This window comes from Manis javanica, chromosome 2 (assembly GCF_040802235.1).
Source record: "Manis javanica isolate MJ-LG chromosome 2, MJ_LKY, whole genome shotgun sequence".
NCBI classification, from domain to species: domain Eukaryota; kingdom Metazoa; phylum Chordata; class Mammalia; order Pholidota; family Manidae; genus Manis; species Manis javanica.
This window is the reverse complement of record NC_133157.1, coordinates 20,492,149-20,516,828: the sequence shown is the minus strand read 5'-3', so window position 1 is coordinate 20,516,828 and position 24,680 is coordinate 20,492,149. Positions and strand designations below refer to the sequence as shown.

General features: G+C 34.4%; 1 protein-coding gene across 8 annotated transcripts in view; it reads right to left on the bottom strand.

The window, feature by feature from the left end:
* The window catches only part of PTBP3 (polypyrimidine tract binding protein 3), a 95,283-nt gene that overhangs the window by 53,483 nt on the left and 17,120 nt on the right, over nt 1-24,680 (bottom strand). For 5 of the 8 annotated variants that reach the window (XM_037027303.2, XM_017677275.3, XM_017677278.3 and 2 more), the window contains one exon: nt 10,771-10,852. In XM_037027303.2, coding sequence (XP_036883198.1) covers nt 10,771-10,773 — 3 coding nt within the window. In that variant the 5' untranslated portion in view covers nt 10,774-10,852. Of the gene's footprint in view, nt 1-10,770; nt 10,853-24,680 lie in introns of those variants that run through there. The other 3 variants (XM_017677277.3, XM_017677279.3, XM_037027304.2) reach the window with 2 other exon arrangements.

The window sequence follows — 24,680 nt, the reverse complement described above, 5'->3', positions numbered from 1 at the left end:
ATGTTCCCTTCTATTCCTAGTTGATTGAGGATTTTTATCATAAACAGGAATTGAATTTTCTCAAATGTCTTTTCTGGATATATCAAGATGAAGGTTTTTCTCTTTTATTCTGTTAATAATAGTATATTATGCTTATTTTAAAACGTTACACCACTTTGTATTTTTGGAATAAATCCTACTTGGTCATAACATCTTCTTTCTCTCCACATACACATACACACCTGAGTTTAATGTCCTGCTAAATATTTGTGTGTCCATATTCATGAGGGATTAATCTTTAGTCTTTCTCTCTGTCTTGCATGAGAATAGTAAGACTAATCTCATTAAATAAACTGGTAAGTGTTCTCTCCTCTTCTACATTCTGAAAGAGTTTGTGTAGCACTGGTGTTACTCCTTCCCTAAATGTTTGATAGAATTCACAAATAAAGTCATTGGCCTGGACTTTTTAATTACCAATTTGATTTTTTAAACAAGTATAGGGCTATTTGGGTTTTTTATTCCTTTGTGCCAAGGAATTTGTCTACTTCATTTCAATTGTCAAATTTATTGGCTGAAAATTGTTCATAATATTTGCTTACTATCTGTCATAGCGTGCTCAGAACACTGTAATAAAATAGGACAGACATGCTGGCTTAAACAATAAAAATTTACTTTCTTAGTTCTGGAGACTAGAAGTCCAAAATCAGGGTGATAGCATGGTCACTTTCTAATGAGGACTCTTTTCCTAGCTTATAGCCAGCCACCTTCTCAGTGCCCTTGCAAAGCAAGGTTGGAGGGCAAAGCAAGCTCTCTGGTATCTCTTCTTAGAAGGACACTAATCCCATCACAAGGGCCTTACCCCAACAGTTCTATCTCCAAATACCCATTACATTGGGGGTTAGGACTTAAATCAATTCTGGGGGTACACGTTCAATCCACAACATCCTTTTGGTACCTAAAGGATCATTCTTGATATTGGTAATTTCTGTCCCTTGTTTTCTTGTTTACCTAGAGACTTATAATTTTACTGATCTATTTTTAAAAAACAGCTATAGGTTTCATTAATTTTTCCCTTCATTTTGTTTTCTATGTCATTGATTTTTGCTGTCATACTTAATATTTTCTTCCTTTTATTTACTTGTGGTTTAATTTGCTCTTCTTAACGTTATGCCTAGATGGTCCCTTTTTGACTGTTTTTCTTTTGTACACAAACATTTAAAGTTGTAAATTCCTTTCTAAGAATGGCTCTAGGTAAATAAACCCTCAAACTTTTAATAAGTTGCATTTTCATTTTTATTTCCCTTGGGACTTATTTGAACAATGGGTTAAGCTTTACTTCTTTTAAATAATTGGAGATTTTTACCCAAATAACTGAGGATTATGCTCTTTTCACTTTTAACATAATTTTCATGAAGTGAGAGATCTCTATATAATTTTAATGTATTCAAATTCATTGAGACTTGTTTTAGGACCCAGCATGTAGCCTACCTTGGTGATTATTTCATGTGAACTTGAAAATAGTGTGTATTCTGATGGTGCTGGGAAGACTGCTCCATAGGTGTTGAAAATTTCTATATTGAGGGATTTACAAACTTTTTCTTAAAGGGCCATATAAATATTTTAGGCTTTCTGGGCCATACAATCTCTGTCACACTATTCATCTCTGCAGTTGTAGCATGAAAAAGTCATAGCTAATATGTGACTGTTCAAATAAAATTTTATGTATGGACACTGAAATTTGAGTTTCATATAAATTTCACATATCACAAAATATTGTACTTCATTTTTTTTTTCACCATTTAAAAATGTAAAAACCAGTCTCAGTCATGGGTAATATGAAAATGGACAATGGGATGGATTTGCCCCACAGGCCAGAGTTTGTCAACCCCTGTTGTATATATATATCCTTACTGATTTTCTATTTACTGTTACTTAGAAATATCCAGCTGTAATTATGAATATGTCTGTTTCTGTTTAGAGCTATTAGTTTTTACTTTATGTATTTTAAAGCTCTGTAATTAGGTTAATAGTTATATATATGCAAGATATATATATCAAGAAATAAAATTAATAAAATGGAATACTAATGATACATAAATGATGAATAAAACAATACAAAAAAAAAAGCACCAGGAAACAAAAGGAAAAAAATAACAAAGGATGCGACAACAGAAAACAAATAGCAAGATGGCACGCTTAAACTCAAACATCTCAAAAATTAATATTAAGTGAAAATAACATAGATTCTAATTTAAAAGGAAGAGATTATCAGTCTGGATAAAAGCAAGTCTGGACAAAAACCAACTATATGATGTGAATAAGAAGCCCATTTTAAATATAAAATCTCAGGTTAAAAGTAAAAGGATGGAAACAGACGATAAGAAAGCTGAAGTGTCTGTACTAATATCAGACAAAGCTGCTTTCAGGAAAAGGAGTATTATCAGGGATAAAGAGACATTTCTTAATGACAAAGGGGTCAATTTAACAAGGAAAACATGTCATGCAAAAAAACAGCATATATACATATAAAGGCAGATAGTCTCTGCTGTTTAACTGGAATCTTCTTTGTTGTGTTACTCTGGGGTTAAATCAACAATATGCATCTAACTTACCACAGTGTCCCTTCAAATAATATAATAACACCTAGGTATGATGTAAGAACTCTTCCAAGTACATGTCTATTTCCCCCATTATACCTTTTGCATTGTCATATATTTTAATTTTCACATATGCTATGTCCCCAAAAATATATTATCTTTCTTTAATTTTTTCTTTTTGCATCTTGTTTTATTCACTTAATGTAGCTTGAGCTTTCCATAGAGAACACTACTTTTTTTTATACTCGCAGGGCAAATCTAATGGTAACAAACCCCAGCTTTTGTTTATCTGGGAATGTCCTTATTTCTTTCTCACTTTTTTTTAAAAGTCAGTGACTCTGAGTTTAGAGGCTGATGTATTACACACAAATAGCCTATTTTTTTCCTTTCTATTCAATATACTTAAACTAAAATAAAAAACACTTCTGAAGGCAATTTTGACAAATATTGGATTCTTGGTGGACCATATTATTCTTTTGGCACTTTGCCTTCTGCACATCGAAGTCCCTGATGAGAAATCTGCTCATACTCTTATTGAGGATCCCTTATATATATGACTCGAATCTCTGTCTTTGAAAAATCTAATGATGTGTCTCTGTGTGGGTCTGAGTTCATTAAGCTTGTTGGATGTTTTTATTAATGTTTTCCATCAAATTTAAGAACATAGTTACTCTGGGAATCAGATTTTTCCCCTTCCCCAGGATTTTCTTGTTTTGGCTATTTTTTTCTGTTTATTGTTTTTCTTTTGTTGATTATTGTGAACTGTTTCTGCCAAGGATGAGCCTGAGGTGTAAACTTAAGGTCTCAGGTTTCTTCTGAGCCTTTTTCCTGAGTATGCACTATTACTTAACAATTTTCCCCACCGATGTAGTTATCTTTAACGTCTCAGTCTGTAATATCTGGCTCCCAAAAAGGGGAAAAGAGGGAAAATGAAGGGATTGGGGAATGGGAGGGTGAGGAAGAGCAGAGGCACTCTAAATCCCCTGGAAATCACTCAGTGGGTGGAGGGAGGTGCACCAACAGGGGGAGATGCTGCCTGCCTCTGTGTGACCCACAAAAGAAGCAATTAACAATCAGAGCACAGGTCCCTCCCTGGAAGTTGGAGGACAAGGTCCTTTTAGTCCACCTTGGCTCCCACAAGCTGCTAGTAAGCTGTTCCTGGAACACATATACAACTGCTTGCCATGTGACTGAGGCTGGGGGTGGGTACTGGTCTAGGAGCTGAAACTGACCAAAATTAACCACAGTTTACCTTTTAAGTCTTCCCCTGGAACCTGAAAGCCCTCAAGACTCCAGAGTTCCAAATGAGTTACAGATAAATTCAGACAGTGCAGTTGTTGTATTGGTAGGGGACAGATTCCTGGTGTTTCTTACTTCACCATCTTCCCAGCCAGAATCTTCCTTCAATTATTTTTTAAATTAACAAAACAGAAAAAAAGGAGGGAGAAAGTCATATATCTATGTATTTACCACTTTGTGTAGACCCAAGTTTCCACCTGGTATTATTTTCTTTAAGTCTAAAGGATTTCCTTCACCATTTTGTGAAATGCAAGTCTGTTGCTAACAAATGCTCTCAGCTCTTATGTGCCTCAAAGGTTTTATTTTAACTTCACTTTTGAAAAATATTTTAAATAGATAAAAGAATTCCACTTTGATTATATTTACTTTAAGCATTTTAAAGTTGTTGCTCCACTATCTTCTGACGTGCACAGTTTCAGGCAAGAAATCTCTAGTCATTTGTTTTTGTTATTTTGAATAAAATGGGACTTTTTTCCTCTAACCAACCACTTTTAAGATTTGTTCTGCAATCTCTTTTCCAGCAATTCGATTATGATGAGTCTTGATGTGGTTTTTGTTGTGTTTATTCTGCATGTGGTTCATGGAACTTCTTGGATATGTGGGTTTATGGTTTCTACCATAGTTGGAATTATTTTCAGTCATTGTTTCTTCAGATATATTTCTGCTTCCCTATCCCCATCTTTTTTCAGAGGCTTCAATTATAGGTATATTTGGATCACTAGATTTTGTCCTACAGGCTAACTAAGGTTCTGCTCATTTCTTTTTCAGTTGCTTGCGTGTGTGTGTGTGTGTTGCGTATGTGCTTTAGTTTTACTGCTGTCTTCAAATCAACTGATCAATTCTTCTGCAGAATGTAATGTGCTATTAATGTCATACCATGTATTTTTTCAGACACATTTTTATCTTTAGAAGTTCCATTTCACTCTTACATTTCACTTTTCTCCTTGTTATGTATTTTAAACCCTTTAACATACTTTTAATAACCATTTCATAATCCAAATCTGCTAATTTCATTCTCTGTCATTTGCTAGGTCTGTTTCTGTTCACTGATTTTTCTCCTGGTTAGGAGTCACAATTTTGTGGTTCTTTCCATGTTTGGCAATTTTTGACTGAATGGTCAACATTATGAGCACTGGAATTTGTTTTATTCCTTTTAAGTACCAGACTCTTTTCTGGAAAAAAGTTGTTTCTTTTAGATCAGGTAACTGTTTTGGACCTTATTTTTAAGCTTTGTTAGGGTGGGTTTATGCCAGAGCTGGTGCATCCCTACAGGTAAGGTATACGTGGTGTAATATTCAGCAGTAGAGTGAAAGGCAGATTTCTGGAGTATTTTTCTCACAGAGTTCCCTTCTCTCCCCTTCTCTGCCCCCATACCTCCCAGCTGTCTCAGCCTTTCCAAACTCAGATCTCTATCTCTTCAACTCAGCAATTCTGCCATGTTTGCTTGGGTTGCCTCACTTTACACACAGTCTAGGAAAAAAGGGTTATTACAGGGCTCACCTCATTTGTTTGCTTCTTTCTGTGACCACAGTCCGGTATGTAGTAACATTTGAAATAACAGCTGCTTAAGAAAAAGGTTAATTTCTCGCTCATGTAGCAAGTCTGAATGTAGTAAATCCCTGGTCTGGAATGGTGATATACAAAATTATCAGGGACTCAAGTTCTATCTATCTCTCTGTTAGGATGTACCCCCATCCTCATCATCCAAAGTGGAAGCTGGAACTCCTGCAGGCAGCAGGATAAAACAGGAAAATCAGTGCACCCACATAGAGATTCCCCAGAAGTAACACTTCTACTTGTATTTCATTAACCAGGACTTAATCACATGAGCACACTTAGCCATAAAACTAGAAAAAGCAGTTGTTCAATCTTGGTGGCATGTGCCCAGGTAAATATTAGGGTTCTGGTATTAAAGAAAACAGAAACAAAGTACTGGGGTAAACAATAAGCAGTCTCTGCCGTAATTCCTAAGATTAAATTTAAAAGGAAAAGCATGATTTACAAAGTATAAAACATTTTCAGAAATATCAAAGGACATAGATAGGACCTAAAATCGTGGAATCATGTCATGTCCCTGGATGGAAAAATAATATAACATACACACCAACATTTCACACTAACATATAAATTTAATGTATTTCTAATCAGAAACCCTAAGATTCTGTGAAGGAAGACTGGGGATTGAGGAATTATTTGAGAACTAGATGAAATAATTTAGAGTTTATATAGAAGAAGGTAAGTCCATATGAAGCTAAGAGATATTTTTAAAGGAATATTAGTAACTAACAACTAAGTAGAAGGATAGCATGTCCCAGTTAGCCTGAAAAAGAGTCACGATTTTGCTCCAATTCCAGCATCCTGTACAGTTTAAGATTTTCACTTTTGAAAAAATTAACAGTTGCATTGAAATAAGCCAGAATAGGCTTGGCAAAAAGTTTTGTGTTTTTTTTTTTTAAACTTCTAGTGTTTGCATGGTCTCACCTCATAGTTTCCAAACCAAATGAACAATGGTTAAATCTTAAAGTCAACCAATGAGAGACTAAATCTATTCTGTCTCTCAGAAAGACTTAAAATCTTTGTTACAATTTTTTCACAATTAGACAACATAGCCTTTGATTAAAAAAAAATACAGTCACAAATAGCTAAGAACAGCATCTAACTCCTTCCATCAGTATTCAATTTGCTACCTATGCAGTTCATTTGGTTGCCAGTAGGAATGTAGGAATTACAGGCCAGATGCACAAGAAATACAACTTTCTTTATCACCATTTCATTTTATACCTTGAAGTAAATCCATAAATCTGTAATTTTGAATTAATTTAATTTGCCAAGTTTCTTCTCCATGAGTAAACAGTGTAACAATTTGTTGTTAATATGTTGACTCCATTAAGAGAACTTTGCGAACACTTAAATTATATCAGTTTATCATCTGCCAACGTTAGAAAATCAGTTACTACCCAAGAATGGGTTCATCCTTTCAACGGAATCAAAATAAAGTTTTGGAAAATCCTTCTTTCAAAAGTGAAATATCTGACACTACTGAAAATTCTATTTCAAAAGTTCTGTATTAAAGATAAAACATTTTTTTGAGGTAATAATACAAATACAAATTTTGGTGTAGCACAGGGTCATGGTAAAAACACTGTCCTGACAATTTTATGGAGCGGACATGTACCTGCAATTGGCTGCTGCACACATAACTCCTAGTACCAAACAAGCAATATAGGAATATTAGAAAAAGAAACTATAGATGTCAAATGTTACAAAGCAGTTAATCACATTTCCATGAACTGAACTACAAAATTTTGTGATGGAGATACTGAATACAAAAAAGGTCCTTCAACACATACACATGGCTCTTTCTTTTAGCTAGTGTGGGTAAAATTGCAATATTTCCAGAATCTCTCGCCTGGCTTTAGTGTATCTCCATTATCAATAGGTAATTACATAGGCAGGGCAGGGGCTTATCTGGACCAAAGAGGCTGGGTGGAGCTCTCTTCTTCTGCTGCAGCAGAGACATGGGACTACTTGTAAGAAATAAATGGGTTTCTCCCACTTTATCTCTCCCTTTGACTGATTTTGGTTTTAAAGGTATTTGCCCCGGGATTTTCCCCCAGGGTTAGAGCCACCCATCATCAATAAAATTTTTTAAATTTATGTGTCTTTGAAGAGCTACTTAAGTATCTTACAAAGGGATTAAACTCTTTTGTAAATAAGACCTAAAATCTGTCAGTTCGTTCAAAATCAATTAGACCTCTTCATTGAAAGCAGTCAAGGAAGAGAGAACCAAAGTCTTCAGCTTTTGAAGAACTGCATATATTGGATCAAATATTACAAAAATATATTTAATGTATAGGTGACCTCAAAAGTGAAATGTCCTGATGTCAACACCAGGCCTCTCAGTAGGCTATCCCCTCAGTGAAAGGCAAACTAAAAGGAAAAATTTTCCGTTTACCAAGGGTATTTAACAAGGAAGACTATTTCTGTTCAGGGCTTTTATTGGGGAAATGTGAATGTTTGTATTTTGAATTTTCTCTTCCCATCTGTTACAGGAATCCCAAAGACAATAAATTAACATATATATTAGAAGATGTTAGGTGCTGGTGATGCCCTAGAAAGTCTAATAGAGCAAACACAAAACTATCCTGGAGAGTCTCATAGAAGAAAGAACAATTCAGCTTAGATTATTCCATAACCAAAAGTTGTGAACTACACAAGGAAAAATAAAGCATCAAAAAAAAAAAAACCAGGAGTATTAACAACACCCCTAAGAACTCCTCCGTAATTGTAAAATCTGAGGATATAAAAATTTTGTTATACATGATTAAAGAATTGAGGGAAAAACAATAGAAACCATAAGAAAAGGACACTGTTTTTAAAAAATAAAACTAGATAAACTTTAAAAATGAATCAAACAGAACATAGAGAAATGAAAAATACAAGCCCTGGAATTAAATACTCAGGGGAAGAATTAAACAGCAAGTTAGACAAAGCTGAACAATGAGTGAATCAGAAAACCATTTTAAGGAAATCACCCAAAAATAAGACCCTATCAATAAAGCGAAGACAATTAATGCTAAGAGAGTAAAACAAATGTAGGACTGAATAAGGTGGCACTTATCCATGTCTAACTGGAGATCCAGGAGGCAATTCTGTGGAAGAGTTGGGTGACTCCTCAGGAGGACAAACGGAAGTAAGTCTCCATAAATGGTCTTCAGCCCTGGCTTTGCCTTAGATTTACTACCCAAGAAGGTGATAAACAAACAAAAACAAATAGTGCCTAGATCTCCATTTCTCCCAGAGATCTTGGAATTGGTGTGGGATCAGTCAAAGCATCTGTATTTTCTTCAAAGCTTCCTAAGCTATTTTAGTGAACATCTAGTGTTGAGAACCTGTGATCCATAGTGAAACACAGGACAAAAATAAAGAGAAAAATGCTACAGGTAATTTATTTATTTATTTATTTAGTTAGTTAGTTAGTTATTTAGTTATCATTAATCTAGAATTACATGAAGAAAATTATGTTTACTATAGGTAAGTAATTTTATCTACAAAGTAATAATCTAGATTGACAACAGACTTCCTAACAACAGAAGCTTAAAGAATAATAGAATAGTACCTTCAAAGCGCTGAGAGAAAATAACTGTCAACCTAGAATCACGCAAAAGCAATAATGACAGAGAAATTTTCAGAGTCTGAGAGGTTACCGTTTATAGAGCTTTGATGAAAAACTACTGAAGAAGATGTATTTCTGGAAGAGCAACACTGACCCCAGAATGGAATGGGATCCAAGAAGAAATTCAAAACACACAAACAAACCACAGCAAACTGTCGCTGCCAGCTAAACCCACATCTCATTCTTCCTTTACTTCTTTCTTTTTGTAAGTCATCAATCAACCAGGATAGAATTCTTTCAGTCATCCATCCTAGTGGTTCATAAATATGACCAAAGGAACAAACTCATAATCAGTTTTCAAAATAAGAACAAACACATGGGCCCCACCCTGTATGTACTGTTAACTCTGGGGATTCAGGGCAGAAGTTTTTTTAAAGGCCAACCAGATCCAGAGTCTAATCAGGTTCTAGCATTTCCTTCATCATGTGGTTCCTCAAATGGCAGCATTACCATTACCCATGAACTTGTAGAATGCAAATTCCCAAGACCTACTCCATTACCTACTGAATTGGAATTCTGGGGATGGACTCAGCAACTGTGTTTATACTTATACATGAACAAATCCCCTACTGCTGACCTGCCTATAAAATCTTTCCATTTAGTCCTCTAGAGTAATGTACCACAGTTCACCAATTCCCATACATTCTTAATCTCTTCACTGAATTTTCTTCTTTTGCCTTAAATGAATCTTGACTTCTCTATTTACAGAGTCCTCACATAAAGGCTGTTTACTCTGCCAAACACCCAGGGTCTCGAAAGTGAGGCTCAGTCATTCCCTAATTCCTTGTAACTCCAAAAACATTTGGATAAAAATCTCACCTTTTCTGAGACTACACTCTCATGACTTCAGTTGTTAACTGTGTATAATATTGACTTCCAAATGTCCCTTGTGATATTGAGACCAGAATTCACTGCCTACATGACACTTCTATTTGCACGTTCCAAAGGAACCTCAAACTCAATGTGTAAAAATCTGAACATGTTGTCCAACTCTGTTCTCCCTATATTTTCTAATATAAATGAAAGGCACCACCCATTTATCTACCCAATTATCCAAATCCAAAACCTGTTAATCATCAATGGAATGAATGCCTTATTCAAACATTCAAGTGATCACCGGTTATCATCAATTTCACCTTCTGTAAGTTCTAGAATTCTCTCCATCATAACAACTACTGTTATAGTACAAATTACTCTCTCTTACTAGGATATCCTAATTCAACAATAGCCCCTTTAAATGCTCACTCTTCCTCCACACACTGAAACCCTGCTCATTCACCATCTCCAAATTTCACAGATTTATTTTTAAATCATGTTGTACCTTATGGAATACGAATGGCATTTTAATTTTTAAAAATCAAGTGTTCTTATCATTTTAATACTTCTATTCTAAATCCATTATCATTCAACATAAGTTTTTAAATCTAACTCTTTTACTCAGATGTTCTGGGTGACCAATTTATTGACAGATTAATCACAACTATGTAACATAAAGAACATCAATCAAAAAAGGAATTACTGAATTAGACTCAAATTAATCCTTAAAATTTAAGAGAGATGTAACTAGTAATTCCATTTACATGAATTTTATTGCAAAAATGTTAGTTTTGTTATAAATAAGACTTCAATGTATGTTTATAAATGAGCAAAATAAGATTATAAAAAATATTTTTGAAACCTACAGAAAGAAAACATTTTAGATTTTGAAAAAATACTCACCATACACACCTGTAGAAGTAGAATTATTCATGGTAAAAGGTCCGTCAATGTTGCCAGAAGGAAGAAGCTCATCAGATCCCCGCTGAAAAACAAGAGCAATATTCTGTTAATAAAGTAAGTCTTGGTAAGATCTTTTATACTACTAAATATATTAAAGCTAATATTATTTTATCTAAATATCAAGGCATTTAAGGGGAAGTCCTCAAGGAATCTAAATACTGGAACTGAACTTTACAGTAAAGAAAACTTACTGTACATACACACAATTGCTAGTTATAAGACAAACAAGTGTTATCACATAATTGGGAGCATAATACTGCAACCTTTTGTGATCACACCAATTCTGAAATGTTACATTCTGAAGTACCAGAAACAGAACCATTAGAAGTACCAGAAAGTTGACTTTGTTTCTGTAGTATGTTTTTAAGTAAATTTAGTATATTAAGTTTTTGTATTATGAAGTATTTGCCTGCAAAGAATTTGTACAGCACTACCCTTAAGAATTTTGACCTTTAATTATCTATGTATTTTTTAAAAGCTAAACACAAAGATGTAATTAATTATTTCTATATTGGCCAAATCCTTTATATTCAGTGATTCTGTCATCCATTAATCTTCATAATGATTTTTAATGCATACTATTTCTTAACTACTGTTTAAGCAATTTACTCTTTTTTTCAGGTAGGAGATTTGTCTAATTCCCAAGCTGAACTATCAATGCTAAAAGACAAGTTAAACAAGTCTTTTCATTATAACCGTAAGATCTATTACCAAGATTTAAAAGTTTGCATTTAGGAAGGACAATAAATACCATGTACAAAAGTTAAACCAACCTATATCAAATGTTACTGTTTGTTTAAAAATGGTCAATTTTTAAGAACAAATATCTTGTCTATTAGATGATAAAACTTAATCCTACAAATATGAGAATAACAACAGTGCTCCAACAGATACTCAGTGTTTATGTCTAAGTACCACCTCTGTAGGAAACAACTTTTGCTGAAAAAAAAAAAAAGGCAAACCACCAATGTATCTGCATAATAGAAATATTATTATTTAAACAATTCCTGTATTAAGCATCCAGAAATGATTCTCTTTGGTTCTTTCACTAGAAATTCATAGAGACAACTTGGGACACAAAGAATAAGTAAGCATATAAAATAAAATAAAATTGACAATCTCAGTTTCCAGAAAGACCAGGATTACTGCCTCACCTAATGAATAGGCCTTCCTGATAGTAGCTAAAATACAGGTATCAGTAGCTAAAGAAATTGTAGTTCACTCACTACATAAGGAAAGGTTGATTTTTGCCATTTTAAATGCGGTAAAAATTTAAACATGCTGAACATGTTTCTACATATAATAAATTTGGTAAACATGTGTCACTAATAGATATATCTTCCACACATGCGAGTTTAGTATCATGTTTCTATATGTAAACCAAATACATTTGATCTTAGAAACCACTTAGACATTTTAGCTCTTTTCTAGACTTGCAGCAATAGGTTAAATGTCAGCTCAACATTAACTCTAGGTGGACTGCAACCTGAAATGTAGAAGGCAAAACAGTAAGAATCAAAATATAATAGAAAAGAGTATGTTCACAATCTTGGAGTAGGGAAAGATTTCTTAATCAAGAAACAAAAAACATATTTATAAAGGAAAAATACTGATGAACTAGATAATATTGAAATTAAGAATTTTATTTAAAATATATACAAATAACGAGTCATTATGGTGTACACTTGAAACTAGTGTATATCAATTATATCTCTACTATATCATGAGGAGATTAAGTAGGCAAGTCGTAAAGTGGGAAAAAATATCTACAATACAAACAATCAAAAGTTTTATATCCAGAACTTACTAAGAAAATGAAAAAAGGAAGGAAAAAAATCCCACTAGGAATCAGTAAGAAAAAGTCAAATCAGGAGAAAGTGACAAGAGGATTGAGCAGGCACCTCACAAATAAAGTGTGTTTATTACTGTTTCAGAGTATTTGTGCCCTTTCCTTCTCTTGTGAAAGGATTTTTCATCCCCATCCATGGTCATATGTCTTGTTTTACCTCCTGTGAGAGGAGGATCCCCCTGGCCCACTGACATTGAGCACAGTTTTGTGATATAGTTGGGGCTATGGAATTTGAATGGATATGACCTACTGAATCTAAGCAGAAACTTCAAAAGATGTTAGTAGTTTCTGTTTTTTCTTATCCTTCTGAAAGAAGAACATATTCCAAACAGGGTCTGTCCTTTCAGCCTGATTACCAGAATTAGAATACAAAGACTCTATAATATAGAGCCACCAACACTGTAAGAAAGAAATGTTTTTTAAAGCCATATCTAAACAACTAATACCACATTTAATAAACACATGAAAAGCTGCTTAACCTCAGTGGTTATCAGGGAAATATAAGTTAAAATCATAATGAAATACCTAGCATATTAAAAAGACTGACAATATTAAGTGTTGATAAAAATGTGGAGCAACAGAACTCTTCTATGTTACTAGAGGGAGTATAAATTAGTACAACATTGGAAAACTGGCCGAAGATACAAAGTTCAGTACATGAATATCCTAATATCCCTATATATATTTCCCTATTACACTCAAGAGATTGCCAGCATATGTGCACCTAAGCATACGAGAATGGTCCTCAGCAGCATTATTTCTACTAGCCAAACAGGAAATAACTATTAATAATGTTATTAACAATAAGATAGATGAATAAATTTTTGTAAATGTATTCAATGATTTATAGCAATGACAATAGAGTACCACACAATAAGATCCATAAATCTCACAAATATAAGAAGTCAGTCACAAAAGAATACATACATTATTGAATTTATGTAGTTCAAAAATATAGTCAAAACTAAATTATATGACTACATATACATACATGCAAAAGATGGAAGTTGGACCCCTTCCTCACACCATATACAAAAACTAACTCAAAAAGGGTGCATACCTAAGCATCAAACTATAAAATTCCAAGAAGGAAACATAGAAGGTAAATCTTAATTGGCTTTGGGTTAGGAAGTGGTTTCTTGACACCAACACAAATGACAAGTGAAAAAAAGGATAAACAGATAAACAAAAATAAACTGCATTTCATCAAAAATTAAAATTTTTGTATTCAGAGGACACAGTCAAAATAAAAGGTCAAACCAGATAATGGGAGAAAATATTTTCAAATCATGTATCAGACAAGGGACTGATACATAGGACATACAACTCTTATAACTCAATAACAAAAAAGACAAACAACCCAATTAAAAAATATGCAAAGGACCTGAACAGACACTTCTCCAAAGATATACAAATAGCCACTAAGCACATGAAAAGATGCTCAACACCATTAATTAGAAAATGCAAACTAAATCACAAAAAGATCACTTCAAAGAAAAACTAAGACCATATCACTACATACCTACCAAAATGATTAAAACTAAAAAAATAGCAACAATATCAAATGCAGGTGAGGATATGGAAGAAACTGAATCTCTCAATCTCATGCTGATAGGAACATAAAATGGTACAGCCAATCTGGGAATAGTTGGGTAGTTTCTCAAAAAACTAAACATATACAAGAATCTCAAAAGATAACATGATAAAAAAACTCACATGTTCTATTTTCTTTATAACATTGTCAAAATGATAAAGTTACAGAGATGGAAAACAGACCAATGGTTGCCAGGGGGCAGAGATGGCTGGAGGAGGTATGATTATAAAAAGGTACCATAGGGCACATCTTTGTGGTGGATTAGTTCTGTATCTTGACTGTGGTGATAGTTACATAAATCTACACATGCAACAAAATAAAACAATTATACACAGGCATTGTATCAGTGTCAATGTCCTTGCTTTGATAATGTACCATAATTAAGATATAACCATTGGAGGAAACTATGAAGGTCCAGGGTACCTCTCTATAGTACCTTTACAACTTGCTATGTATCTCTAATGTTTTGAAATAAAAGGTTAAAGAAAGAAAAATGATGACAAGAAATATATCATTCTGAGCCAGAGCATTCCTACTGACTTGAGGGATTTCTTGCTAGCCTAGAATAGTCATTACCATCCCCTGTGCTCAACTCCCAAGAGCTGGTAAGAAAGACTGGTCAAGCTGTCAATTACCACTGCTCATTCTTAGACCTCATCCCTCACACTATTCTTCCATATAATGGTGGTCCTCGGGGTGTTCCTTCAAAGACAAGCAACATTCAAAAAACAATCATATGGGTTCCTTGTGGGAATCTCTATGTAAGGAAAATGAACCTAAGAATCAAAAGGCAGAAAACATGCACCAGAAAAATTACACAACTTTAAATTATGAGCAAATAGTGCTTCATAAAACAGAAAAAAAAAAAAAGAAAATATAAGAGCCTTTCCTAGACATTTCAAAGAAAAGGCTGAGAGAGCCAGAAGTGCAAAAGACCTTTCCCCATACAAAGAAGTTAACTGCTGTGAGGAACCAACTCTTACTCTGAAATTTCGGTATCAAAAAGTTACAATGAAGAAAATATCAAGAAAGCACTTTCTTGGAGACACATGATATTACCTAAAAGGCATCTGGAGAAGGTATCAAACTGTTGCCACAGGCAAGGCTTGCCAGCTAAGAATTCAAAAAGTTGACTATACTCTTCTCAATGCACACGTGCCAATTCAGTTTCAATTTGGGGAGAGAAGTTACTCACTCATAGTTCTTTCTATGTCTCATTTGATAAACTGTTACCTAGTTTCCTAACAAATAAATCTCCAATCAACTACTAATGAAATAATTTCTTGATGCATACTGAAACAAGTCTAAATGTACTGTAATGGCAATTAAAAGCTCTTTCTAATCTGGACTTCCTGTTAATAGTTAACACTCATATCTTGTAATTTTCTCCAAATATACCATATTTATTCCTGCTTTTTATGCTATTCTCCTGCCTCAAATACTATCCCTTCACTATATATCCAATGTTAAATCACAGATAAAGAATACCATTCTTGAAAATGTTCTTATCTCAAAAGTAAAGAGGTTAAACTAATTTTGATTGTTTTTCAGCATTAAAATGTGAATACTGAAATGGTTCTAGGATTTAGGTACACTTCACATAATATATCCTTCCTATAACTATCGATACCACACATTTTGTCAAGTATGTACACAAAGTTTTTTCTCAGCTATGTTCAAGTCTATTATTATGCCTTTTACTCGATTATAGTACCCAACAGCCTATAGCATAGTATTAGGTACAATATACATATATACGTATCAGCTACCTTGGCTCTGCATTACAATCAAATATCCAGTTCAAAATAAATACTTCATACCAGGTTCTACCCCAGAAATTCTTAAGCAGTAGATCCAGGCTAAGGCTTGGGCACTTGTATACTGCCAAAGCTCTAATGTGGAGCCAGTTGAGAACTACTATAAACAGAGGGTGGAAGGAACACAGAAGCAAAATGGTAAAGAGGTTTAAGATGTACTCTTCTAGAGTAAGCCAGATTCAGGTTTGAACAGGCTCCACAAAACTTAACTGACTTTTGTATGAAACTACATTTGACCTCTCTAAGGCTCAGACTGCTCATCTGTAAATGAAGATCATAATAGTACACATTTTTATGGGTTGCTCTGAGGATTATTATTTCTAATACATAGGTCCTATTAAACATTTGCAAATAGATACTATTGATTACATAATTACCCATTCTTTCAAAAACTACATATGCCAATAGTTACTTGTATGGAATAAATTAATACTGGACAGCAATTTCCAAAAGGTGAAAGATCACTGTTTCAATAAAAAAATTTTAACAAGAAATGTCACCTTTGATCATAACAAAAAGAAAATTTCCTTCTTCCAGATGAACTTATAAACACTTTTTGATAAAAAGTGCTTAATTAAAAAGTGAAAACAATAATTTTGACATTTTATGTACATACTTTTAAGCATGTATTCATTTCTAGTAAAGTTGAAAACCTCTTTGTATAGGATTGCACAAGAGATTTAATAAAGTCCCATCTATGATTAACCTTTGAGAATAAGAAAGAATAAATGCACCTGCCTAAGCATTCGGATTTTTCCCGCAGAACACTGATGAGATTTGTTTAGAGAAAAAGTTAAATTTTTTACCTGTAAACCATGCTTATTTAAGCATCTTTGCATACTTATCCAATTATCTCAGAATAAATCTGTAGATATTAAATAGCTAGATCATTTTTCATTTTGCTAATCTACATTTCACTGTGCATTTTACAAAATTATAATAAATCTATGCTTCTCTCTGTAATCCTCTTGATGATAAGCTTTTGCTACACTGTTAGTTTTCACTGTATTTTTTAACAGATTCGTAAAGTTCTAACATACTTTAACTATTTCCCTATTATTAAATATTGGTGCTAATTGCAATTTATTGATAAATTATGCTGCATCCCTTCCCTGTGTTAAAGACACAGGCCTAACATGGTGTCACTTCTGCTAGGCCAAGTCACCAAACCAAGGCTCAATAACTAATCTAACCAGTTTCAGCCTCTCACAGGAGCAGAATTTTAAACAAATCAGTCTGGAATTTCCAGATTGCTAGTGAGATCTACAAAACCCCACCCCCGCCCCCTCCCTGTCAGTTCTTACACTTAAGGGAAAGTGACCTGGCCTACAGCAATTTTCTTTTCTTTTGCTAATAACTCCCCCCCCAACCCCCACCACACACACACGGCATCCTACCCTCCTGTCTGTAACTTTCCATTTTGCACAACTCCTGGGAGCATCTCTCTACTTGCTACAGGGGGTTAGGGGGAGATGCATGAATCTTAGGCCTATTAGATCTTCAAATTTACTTGGTTGAATTTTTGCCTATTAACACCTGTAACAATCAGTAACCATAGTAGAACAGCTTTCAGTGAGTTTTTCAAGTCTTTCTAGCAAGGTGTGAGACCTGCGGGTGGTTCTGGAAACTCCTGAACTTTTTGGTCTCGGAAGTGAGGGTAGTCTTTTGTGGACTAAGTCCCCTGACTTTGAATTGATGTGATTCCTCTCAGGGTTAAATGATAAATCAATAGAGCAAATATAATAAAACTATTCATTAAAAGAGTTTTTAGAACTTTACTCTTAACCTCTGAATTATCATTTCAGATTCTAACTGTAAAAGAAAATTTAATTAAAAATGTGATAAAATATTCAAGTATCAAAAAACTGGAGAAAATCAGCTTATATATTGTATATGACATCTTAAATAAATTAATACAACATATTAACTGTCACATTCAATATATCCATACAAAACATAAACTAACATAATGTTGTCAGGCAATCCAATCTTGGGGACATCTCCCTGTGCACTTGGTGAGAACTAAACCCAGGAGAGGGCTCTTGACTTTGATCAAGAAAGAATTCAAGAACAGTAAGTGTAGGTAAGGAAGGAATTCATTAAAGCGAGAGTAGTACTGAATGGCAGCAACCAGGTAGGCAGTAATGAACAAGGAAGAACAAAGGGAGGAAAAGGGAAGTTCATTGAACTCCTGCTTGGCATAGCCAAATGCCTTGCGTACTCTTTAAGCAAGGGTCATCTGGTGTCCTCCAGTGTCCACTTGAATCTGCACAGTGTGGAAAGTAAGCCCCTACCACCCCAGGATTTGCAGGAGCTGTGGAGCAATGGATGGAGTGAGATTATGTTCTGAGAACTTCCCAAAGCAAAAAAAAAAGGAGATTTTCAGGCAGGCTACTAAAGAACATGATCCTACAGGTGCAGTCCTGTCTGGCTCACCCAGGCGACAGGAACCTGCAAATCCAAATCAGAGAAGTCAGTAGCATTTCCCTACCTGACTAGTAGAACAGAGAGAAAGACTTGTGCAAAGTGGCAAAGACATTACCACAGATGGAGGTTGGCGAGTTCTTGTCTTTACCATGGAAAAGAGTTCAGAGCCAAGTGCAATAGGCTCATGCAACAGGAAGTTTATTACATAGACAGTACACACTCACATGGGAGTGGGTCGACCTCAGAGAGCAACAGACCAGCGGGGTTCAGGTTGGGTAGTCTTATAGCTGGAATTAGCAGGGGTGGAATATTCATCAGATTAGGTGGGATTTTCTGGAAACAGAGAGGGGATTTCTGGAAACAGAGAGGGGATTTCTGGGAAATAGGGTGATACCTTCTTTTTGCCCTTAGATGGTCTACCTCAGAAGTGTCATGGCACCAAGGGATGTAATTTTTAGTATGGTAATGAGCACATAATGTACTCTGAGATGAAGTCAGGGTCAACCTCTCCTCCATGATGGAACCAGTCAGTTTTGGCAGATCTGGTATCTATACCGCCCCTCCCCAGAGAACAGTTTACACGGACCATTTAGAATAGAAACAAGCATCTAACCGAATGTAAACACTGGCCAAAGTCCCCAACACCCTCCCTGCTCATGTCTGGCTATCTACCTACTATAACAATAATAAGAAATAGTAAACACTGCAAAGTTTTCCGAATACAACTTAAAGTTTGATAATTCTACTGGGTCTTTCAACAGTAACAGGAAGAGCAATTAAAAAATAATACACCTAAAATAATGTAGAAGTAAAACAAAACCTCAGTAAAATGTAGGAATAGCTATTTGTTTTTATTGCTTTATTACACAAGAAAAATTCAAATATTTGATACTAAAGTGTCACATCAGACTGAGTTTACCATTCATGATATAGAATAAACACCTCTCTCAAATAATTATGGTACTTTAAAACACTGGCACCTTTTGGACCCTAATATTTCAGGATATGATAAACAAAAGACAAAGAGGGCAAAAGGAGCTTTTGAAAAGACAGTCATAGAAAAAATATTCTGATAATCACAATTTACTGGCCAAGGTTTTTTCCCAATAATTCATTTTCAAATTACAGAAAACAAAGTGGTTTTTTTTTTGTATTAGAAAGCTCAAATCCCAAGAGTCACATTACTTAGTAAGACTTTGTAAAGGACAAGAAAAACACAATTAGTTCTGTATTACTTTAACATTCCCTTCGTTTAGAAAACTAAGGCTTTGTTTATTAGACATAAATTATTTCTCCTGAAAACATCACTGCTATACAGACTATCAGTACAAAACAAAAAGTATTTCTGAAAATTACACTTAATATTTATATCCTAAGTGTTTGAAAAGCAATTTCCATTACAGTAAAGGAAAAGCAATGCAGACTGTGGTAAAATTGAGTACCCATGATATGACTGTTACCATAAGCAATATTAATGGCTTAAGAGATGGGTGGAAAAGAAACAGAATGATAACATTTAAAAAATCACGGCAAGTTTTGATGAGTGACTACAGGTGATCAAGAGAAACTGTTAAAAAGGGAGAAAAAAATTACTCCGAATCACAGGTAAACAAATTAGGGTTATACAAAAAGGCTTTACCAAGCCAAATAATGAAGTATCATGTTGCGGGTGGGGGCATGAACACCACCAGCTCAACGGTCTCCTTAGAAACAGTAAATTTACGTAAGAGCAGCAGTTGTTCTGCAGACTTGTTAGCTCTCTGGCCAGAGTCAACACCGATCAGCTATACTGCCTCAAGTATCAATTACTGCAGGTCTCTCCTGATGAAGAATAATTAAAATACACAGGGCTAACAAAGCTTAGGAATACTGTAATTAAGCAGCATGAATGAAGTGTTTCATTATCAAATTTGATGGGAAGTGGTTTTATTTAGCATTAAAGTGAGATTATTAATACGATAAAAGGCAATCCACACAAGTGAGAAATAGTCACTAAAGTTAACAGGGAAGGAAGATTCTGGAAATAAACCATTAACTCATGGTTAAAATTCAGATCACACCTAAGATTCATATGAAATTCAGGAATATCATTTGTTTTAGTCTGTTGAGATACAATGACCATAAAAAAGAGGCTATCAAAAACCTTCACAATTTTCCATGATCCTAGAACTACTTTGGATAAAAAATCTTTTTTATTAAATACTGAAATTAACATCGAAATTCTCCATGAAGTTAAGGTAGTCCCTCTATTAAATTTCTAGCAGATGGTCTAGCGATTCTTTGTGAACACTTCCCCAAACAGAAAGCTCATTGTTATCCTGCTCGGTTACTATGTTTTTCCATAAACAGAAATACAAGTGATATTACGATGTAGATCTCACCATACTACATACATTTGCTGATTATGGTCTCTTGATTACTCACCTTAAATCCCCCTCCACAGAACCTACTATAATATTTTCCATGTTATCTACATGTTCAAAATGGTTTTGCTTAAAAAAATGAATAGTAACTATAATGAAATAAAATAAATACTTAGCAAGGGTTTAAAATTAATTCTGAGGTAGTATATGATAACTCCAAGTAACATCCAGCCTTTCGTTAACATTCACCCTTTCACAGTCTCCTATTACTCCAAACGCATCCCAAACCCAAAGGCACTAGCTTTTTGTTAACTCTACCCTTACAAATGACAAAGGTACCATCAACACCCTTCATTTACTAAACAAGTGTGATTATCCCTAAACATATTCCCAAACAACAGTTACTTCCTCCTTAAAAAAAGAAAAGTTACCAAACAGTTCATTTGTGACATTTTCAAGCATGCCACTGTCGAGATTTTAGGACAATGCAAATAAAAATGGTGGTAGTTAGAGATGGGACAAATTCTTCAAATGTATAGCTGTGGCAATGTTTAAAATATTCTGTTAGTGACACAGTTTTAATGAAATAGTTCTGACTGCCTTCATTTTTTATATAGGCATCTTAGCAATAAAATATTAACTTTTAATGACTGGCAAATTATTCCTCCAAAAGCCTTTTCAATTCATGACATCCAACAAAAATGCCATTCATCTGAATATTTATTTAGTCCCTACATTATAGGTATAGCCTATTCATCTTGAATCCAGCATGTATAACTGTCTTAAGCAATAATAGACATTTATTAAACAAATCCAACAAATATTTACTGAGCACCAAACTATGAGCCACGTCTTTATTAGGCAAAATCCTAGTAAAGAGACAAAAATTTCTGTCCTTGTCTTATGGAGTTTACAATCTTCCAGAAAGAAACAGGTAGTTATCAAATTAAGAAAACTACATAGTATGTTTTAACATTCTACCTTTTTTTTTAATTGCAGTATAGTCGATATGCAATCTTATGTTGGTTTCAAGTATACACCAGTCAACAGTTACTCACATTATTAAATCCTCACCCGGACTAGTGCAGTTAGTATTTGTCAACAAAGAAAAATGTTACAGAATCACTGGCTATATTCTGCACACTGTACTACCATCCCTGTGAGCAACTTTTATTATGATTGAGAATTTTTGTGCCCTCTTTTCCCCTCATCCTCTCCAGCCACCCACTCCAACCTCTTCCATATGCTATCCACCAGTCACTTCTCAGTGTTGATGAGTCTACTGCTATTTTGTTCATTTTGGTTTTGTTTTCATATTCCAAAAAGAAGTGAAATCATATGGTATTTGTCTTTCTACATCTCACTTCTTTCATTTAGTATAATACCCTCCAGGTCCATCAATGTTGTTGCAGAGGCTTTCTTTCTTTTTTTGGCTTAATAATAGTCCATTGTATATATGTATCATATCTTCTTTGTCCCTTCATCTACTGATGGATACTTTGGTTGCTTCTATATCTTTCCTATTGTAAATAATGTGACAATAAACATAGGAGTGCATATGTCTTTTCAAATCAGGAATTTTGTTCTTTTTTTCAGGTACATTCCTAGAAGTAGAATTACTGGGTCATACAGTATTTCTATTTTGAGTTTTTTGAGGAAACTCCATACAGTTTCTACAGTGGCTGCACCAATTTACATTCCCACCAATGATGTAGGAGGGTTCCCTTTTCTCCACATCCTTGCCAACACTTGTTATTTCTTGTCTTTTGGATAGTGGTCATTCTAACTGGTGTGAAGTGATGTCTCACTGTGGTATAACTCCTTTTTAAAAAGTAGGGTAGGGGGTAACTGGGATGAAGAGAATTATGACTTTAAATAGGTGGTCAAAAAGAAAGAGAAAGTGACATGCAAGCAAAGTCTTAAAGGAAATAAAGAGTAAGTTATGCAGATATCCAAGGAGGAATTTTGTGGGCAGAGGAAAGTATGCCTTGCAATTCTAGAAAACAGTGAAGAAATGAACTGAACTGAAAGAGAGTGAGGAAGGGGACCACAGAATTTAAAAAATTAGGAGAGCATGTCACAGCATGTGGGGGACTTGAAGGCCATTCTAAAAAATGTTACTCTGTAAAATGTGGGGAAAGAGTTTTAAAGAGAAATGACATGATTTGATTTGTTTCTTAAAGGACCACTCTGGCTGCTGTGTTGAGAACAGTCTGTAATAATGCAAGGAGAGAAGCAGAGGCTCTAGTTAGGAAAGTCAACACAATGAGGGGCCAAGGAAGTGACAGTTACTGTGCAGAGTAGGTTGAGAATGAATATACTTAGAAAGATAGGCTAATGAATAAAGCAAGCGATGGGAGACCTGGTTGTTCCAAATAGGCCTCAGTGTAAAATGTTCTTGTCTTATAGTTAGTCCACAGACATTTTTAAGATTATATACATATTCTCTACTTCTCACAATTTTGTAAAGTAGCATTATTCTCTCTCAAAGAAACTAAGTATCAAGGAGGCATTATTATTTAACACAGAGGGCGAATAGTAAAATCAAAATCTAAGCCTGGTTTATTTTTCACCCCACATACCTGTTTCTCTTGAGCCTAATAAATCTCCCTTCAATATGTTATGCCTTTATGATCAACCCTCTGATCCATTTTATTCACTTCTGCATATCATTTTACATTGGAACTATATACAAAGATATATGTACAGATCCTTGACTTGCGATGCGTTCACATCCCAATAAACCCAACACAAGTTGAAAATATCCTAAGTTGAAAATGCATTTAATACACCTAACCCTACCCAAACAACATGGCTTAGCCTAGGGTAACTTGGATGTGCTCAGAACACTTACATTAGCTATGGCTGAGCAAAATCATCTAATACAAAGCCTATTTTATAATAAAGTACTGAATATCTCATCTAATTTATTGAATACGTACTGAAGGTGGAAAACAGAATGGTTATATGGTACAGAATGATATAAGTGTACCAGTTGTTTACCTTGACAGTGGCGTGGCTGACTAGGAGCTATGGCTTCCTGCCACTGCCCAGCATCATGAAATAGAATGGTACCACATGTCACTAGCCCAGGAAAAGATCCAAATTCAAAATCTAAAGTACAATTTCTACTGAATGTATATCACCTTCAAACCATTGTAAAGTCAAAAAATCTTGAGTTAAATCATCGTAAGTCAGTATGTAAGTATGTAATCATCAGAATGTAACTATCCTTTACAAGAACAAAATAAAACACAAGGACAGCTAACACTGAGTAATTGTTTACTATGTGTCAGGCGCTATTCTATGCACTTTACCATACATATTTCATGTAATCTTAAGAAACCTTCAATTTTAAGACCCATAACTTTAATGCCTAGAAAGAAAAGATGCTAATTAAATAATAATGCATTATCAACTTTAAGATGTACTCTGATGTCAGAAATGTTAATATAAAATATTATACGTATATCATTCCTCATAAAATCCTAAGTGGTGAGTACAATTATGGTGACCAATGTTGGTTCAAACTATTATGTCTCATATCACATTCATTAAAAATACTAGTTCCAACCTTTTTCTTTCCACATTTAAGTTTTGAGCCTCTTTCAATAGGCTTTTTTTCCTCACCTAATGGAATATTAGTACGTTAACTTTGAAACCACAGAGCCTTATAAACTGCTTGTGAAAGCAACCTATGCAAGATAAGAAAGCAATGTTCTCTCTTTCAAATAGCTGCAGAAAAAGACACAATTTTGGTCATAAAACTGCTTACAAATACTACTTCTAACAAAGGAGCA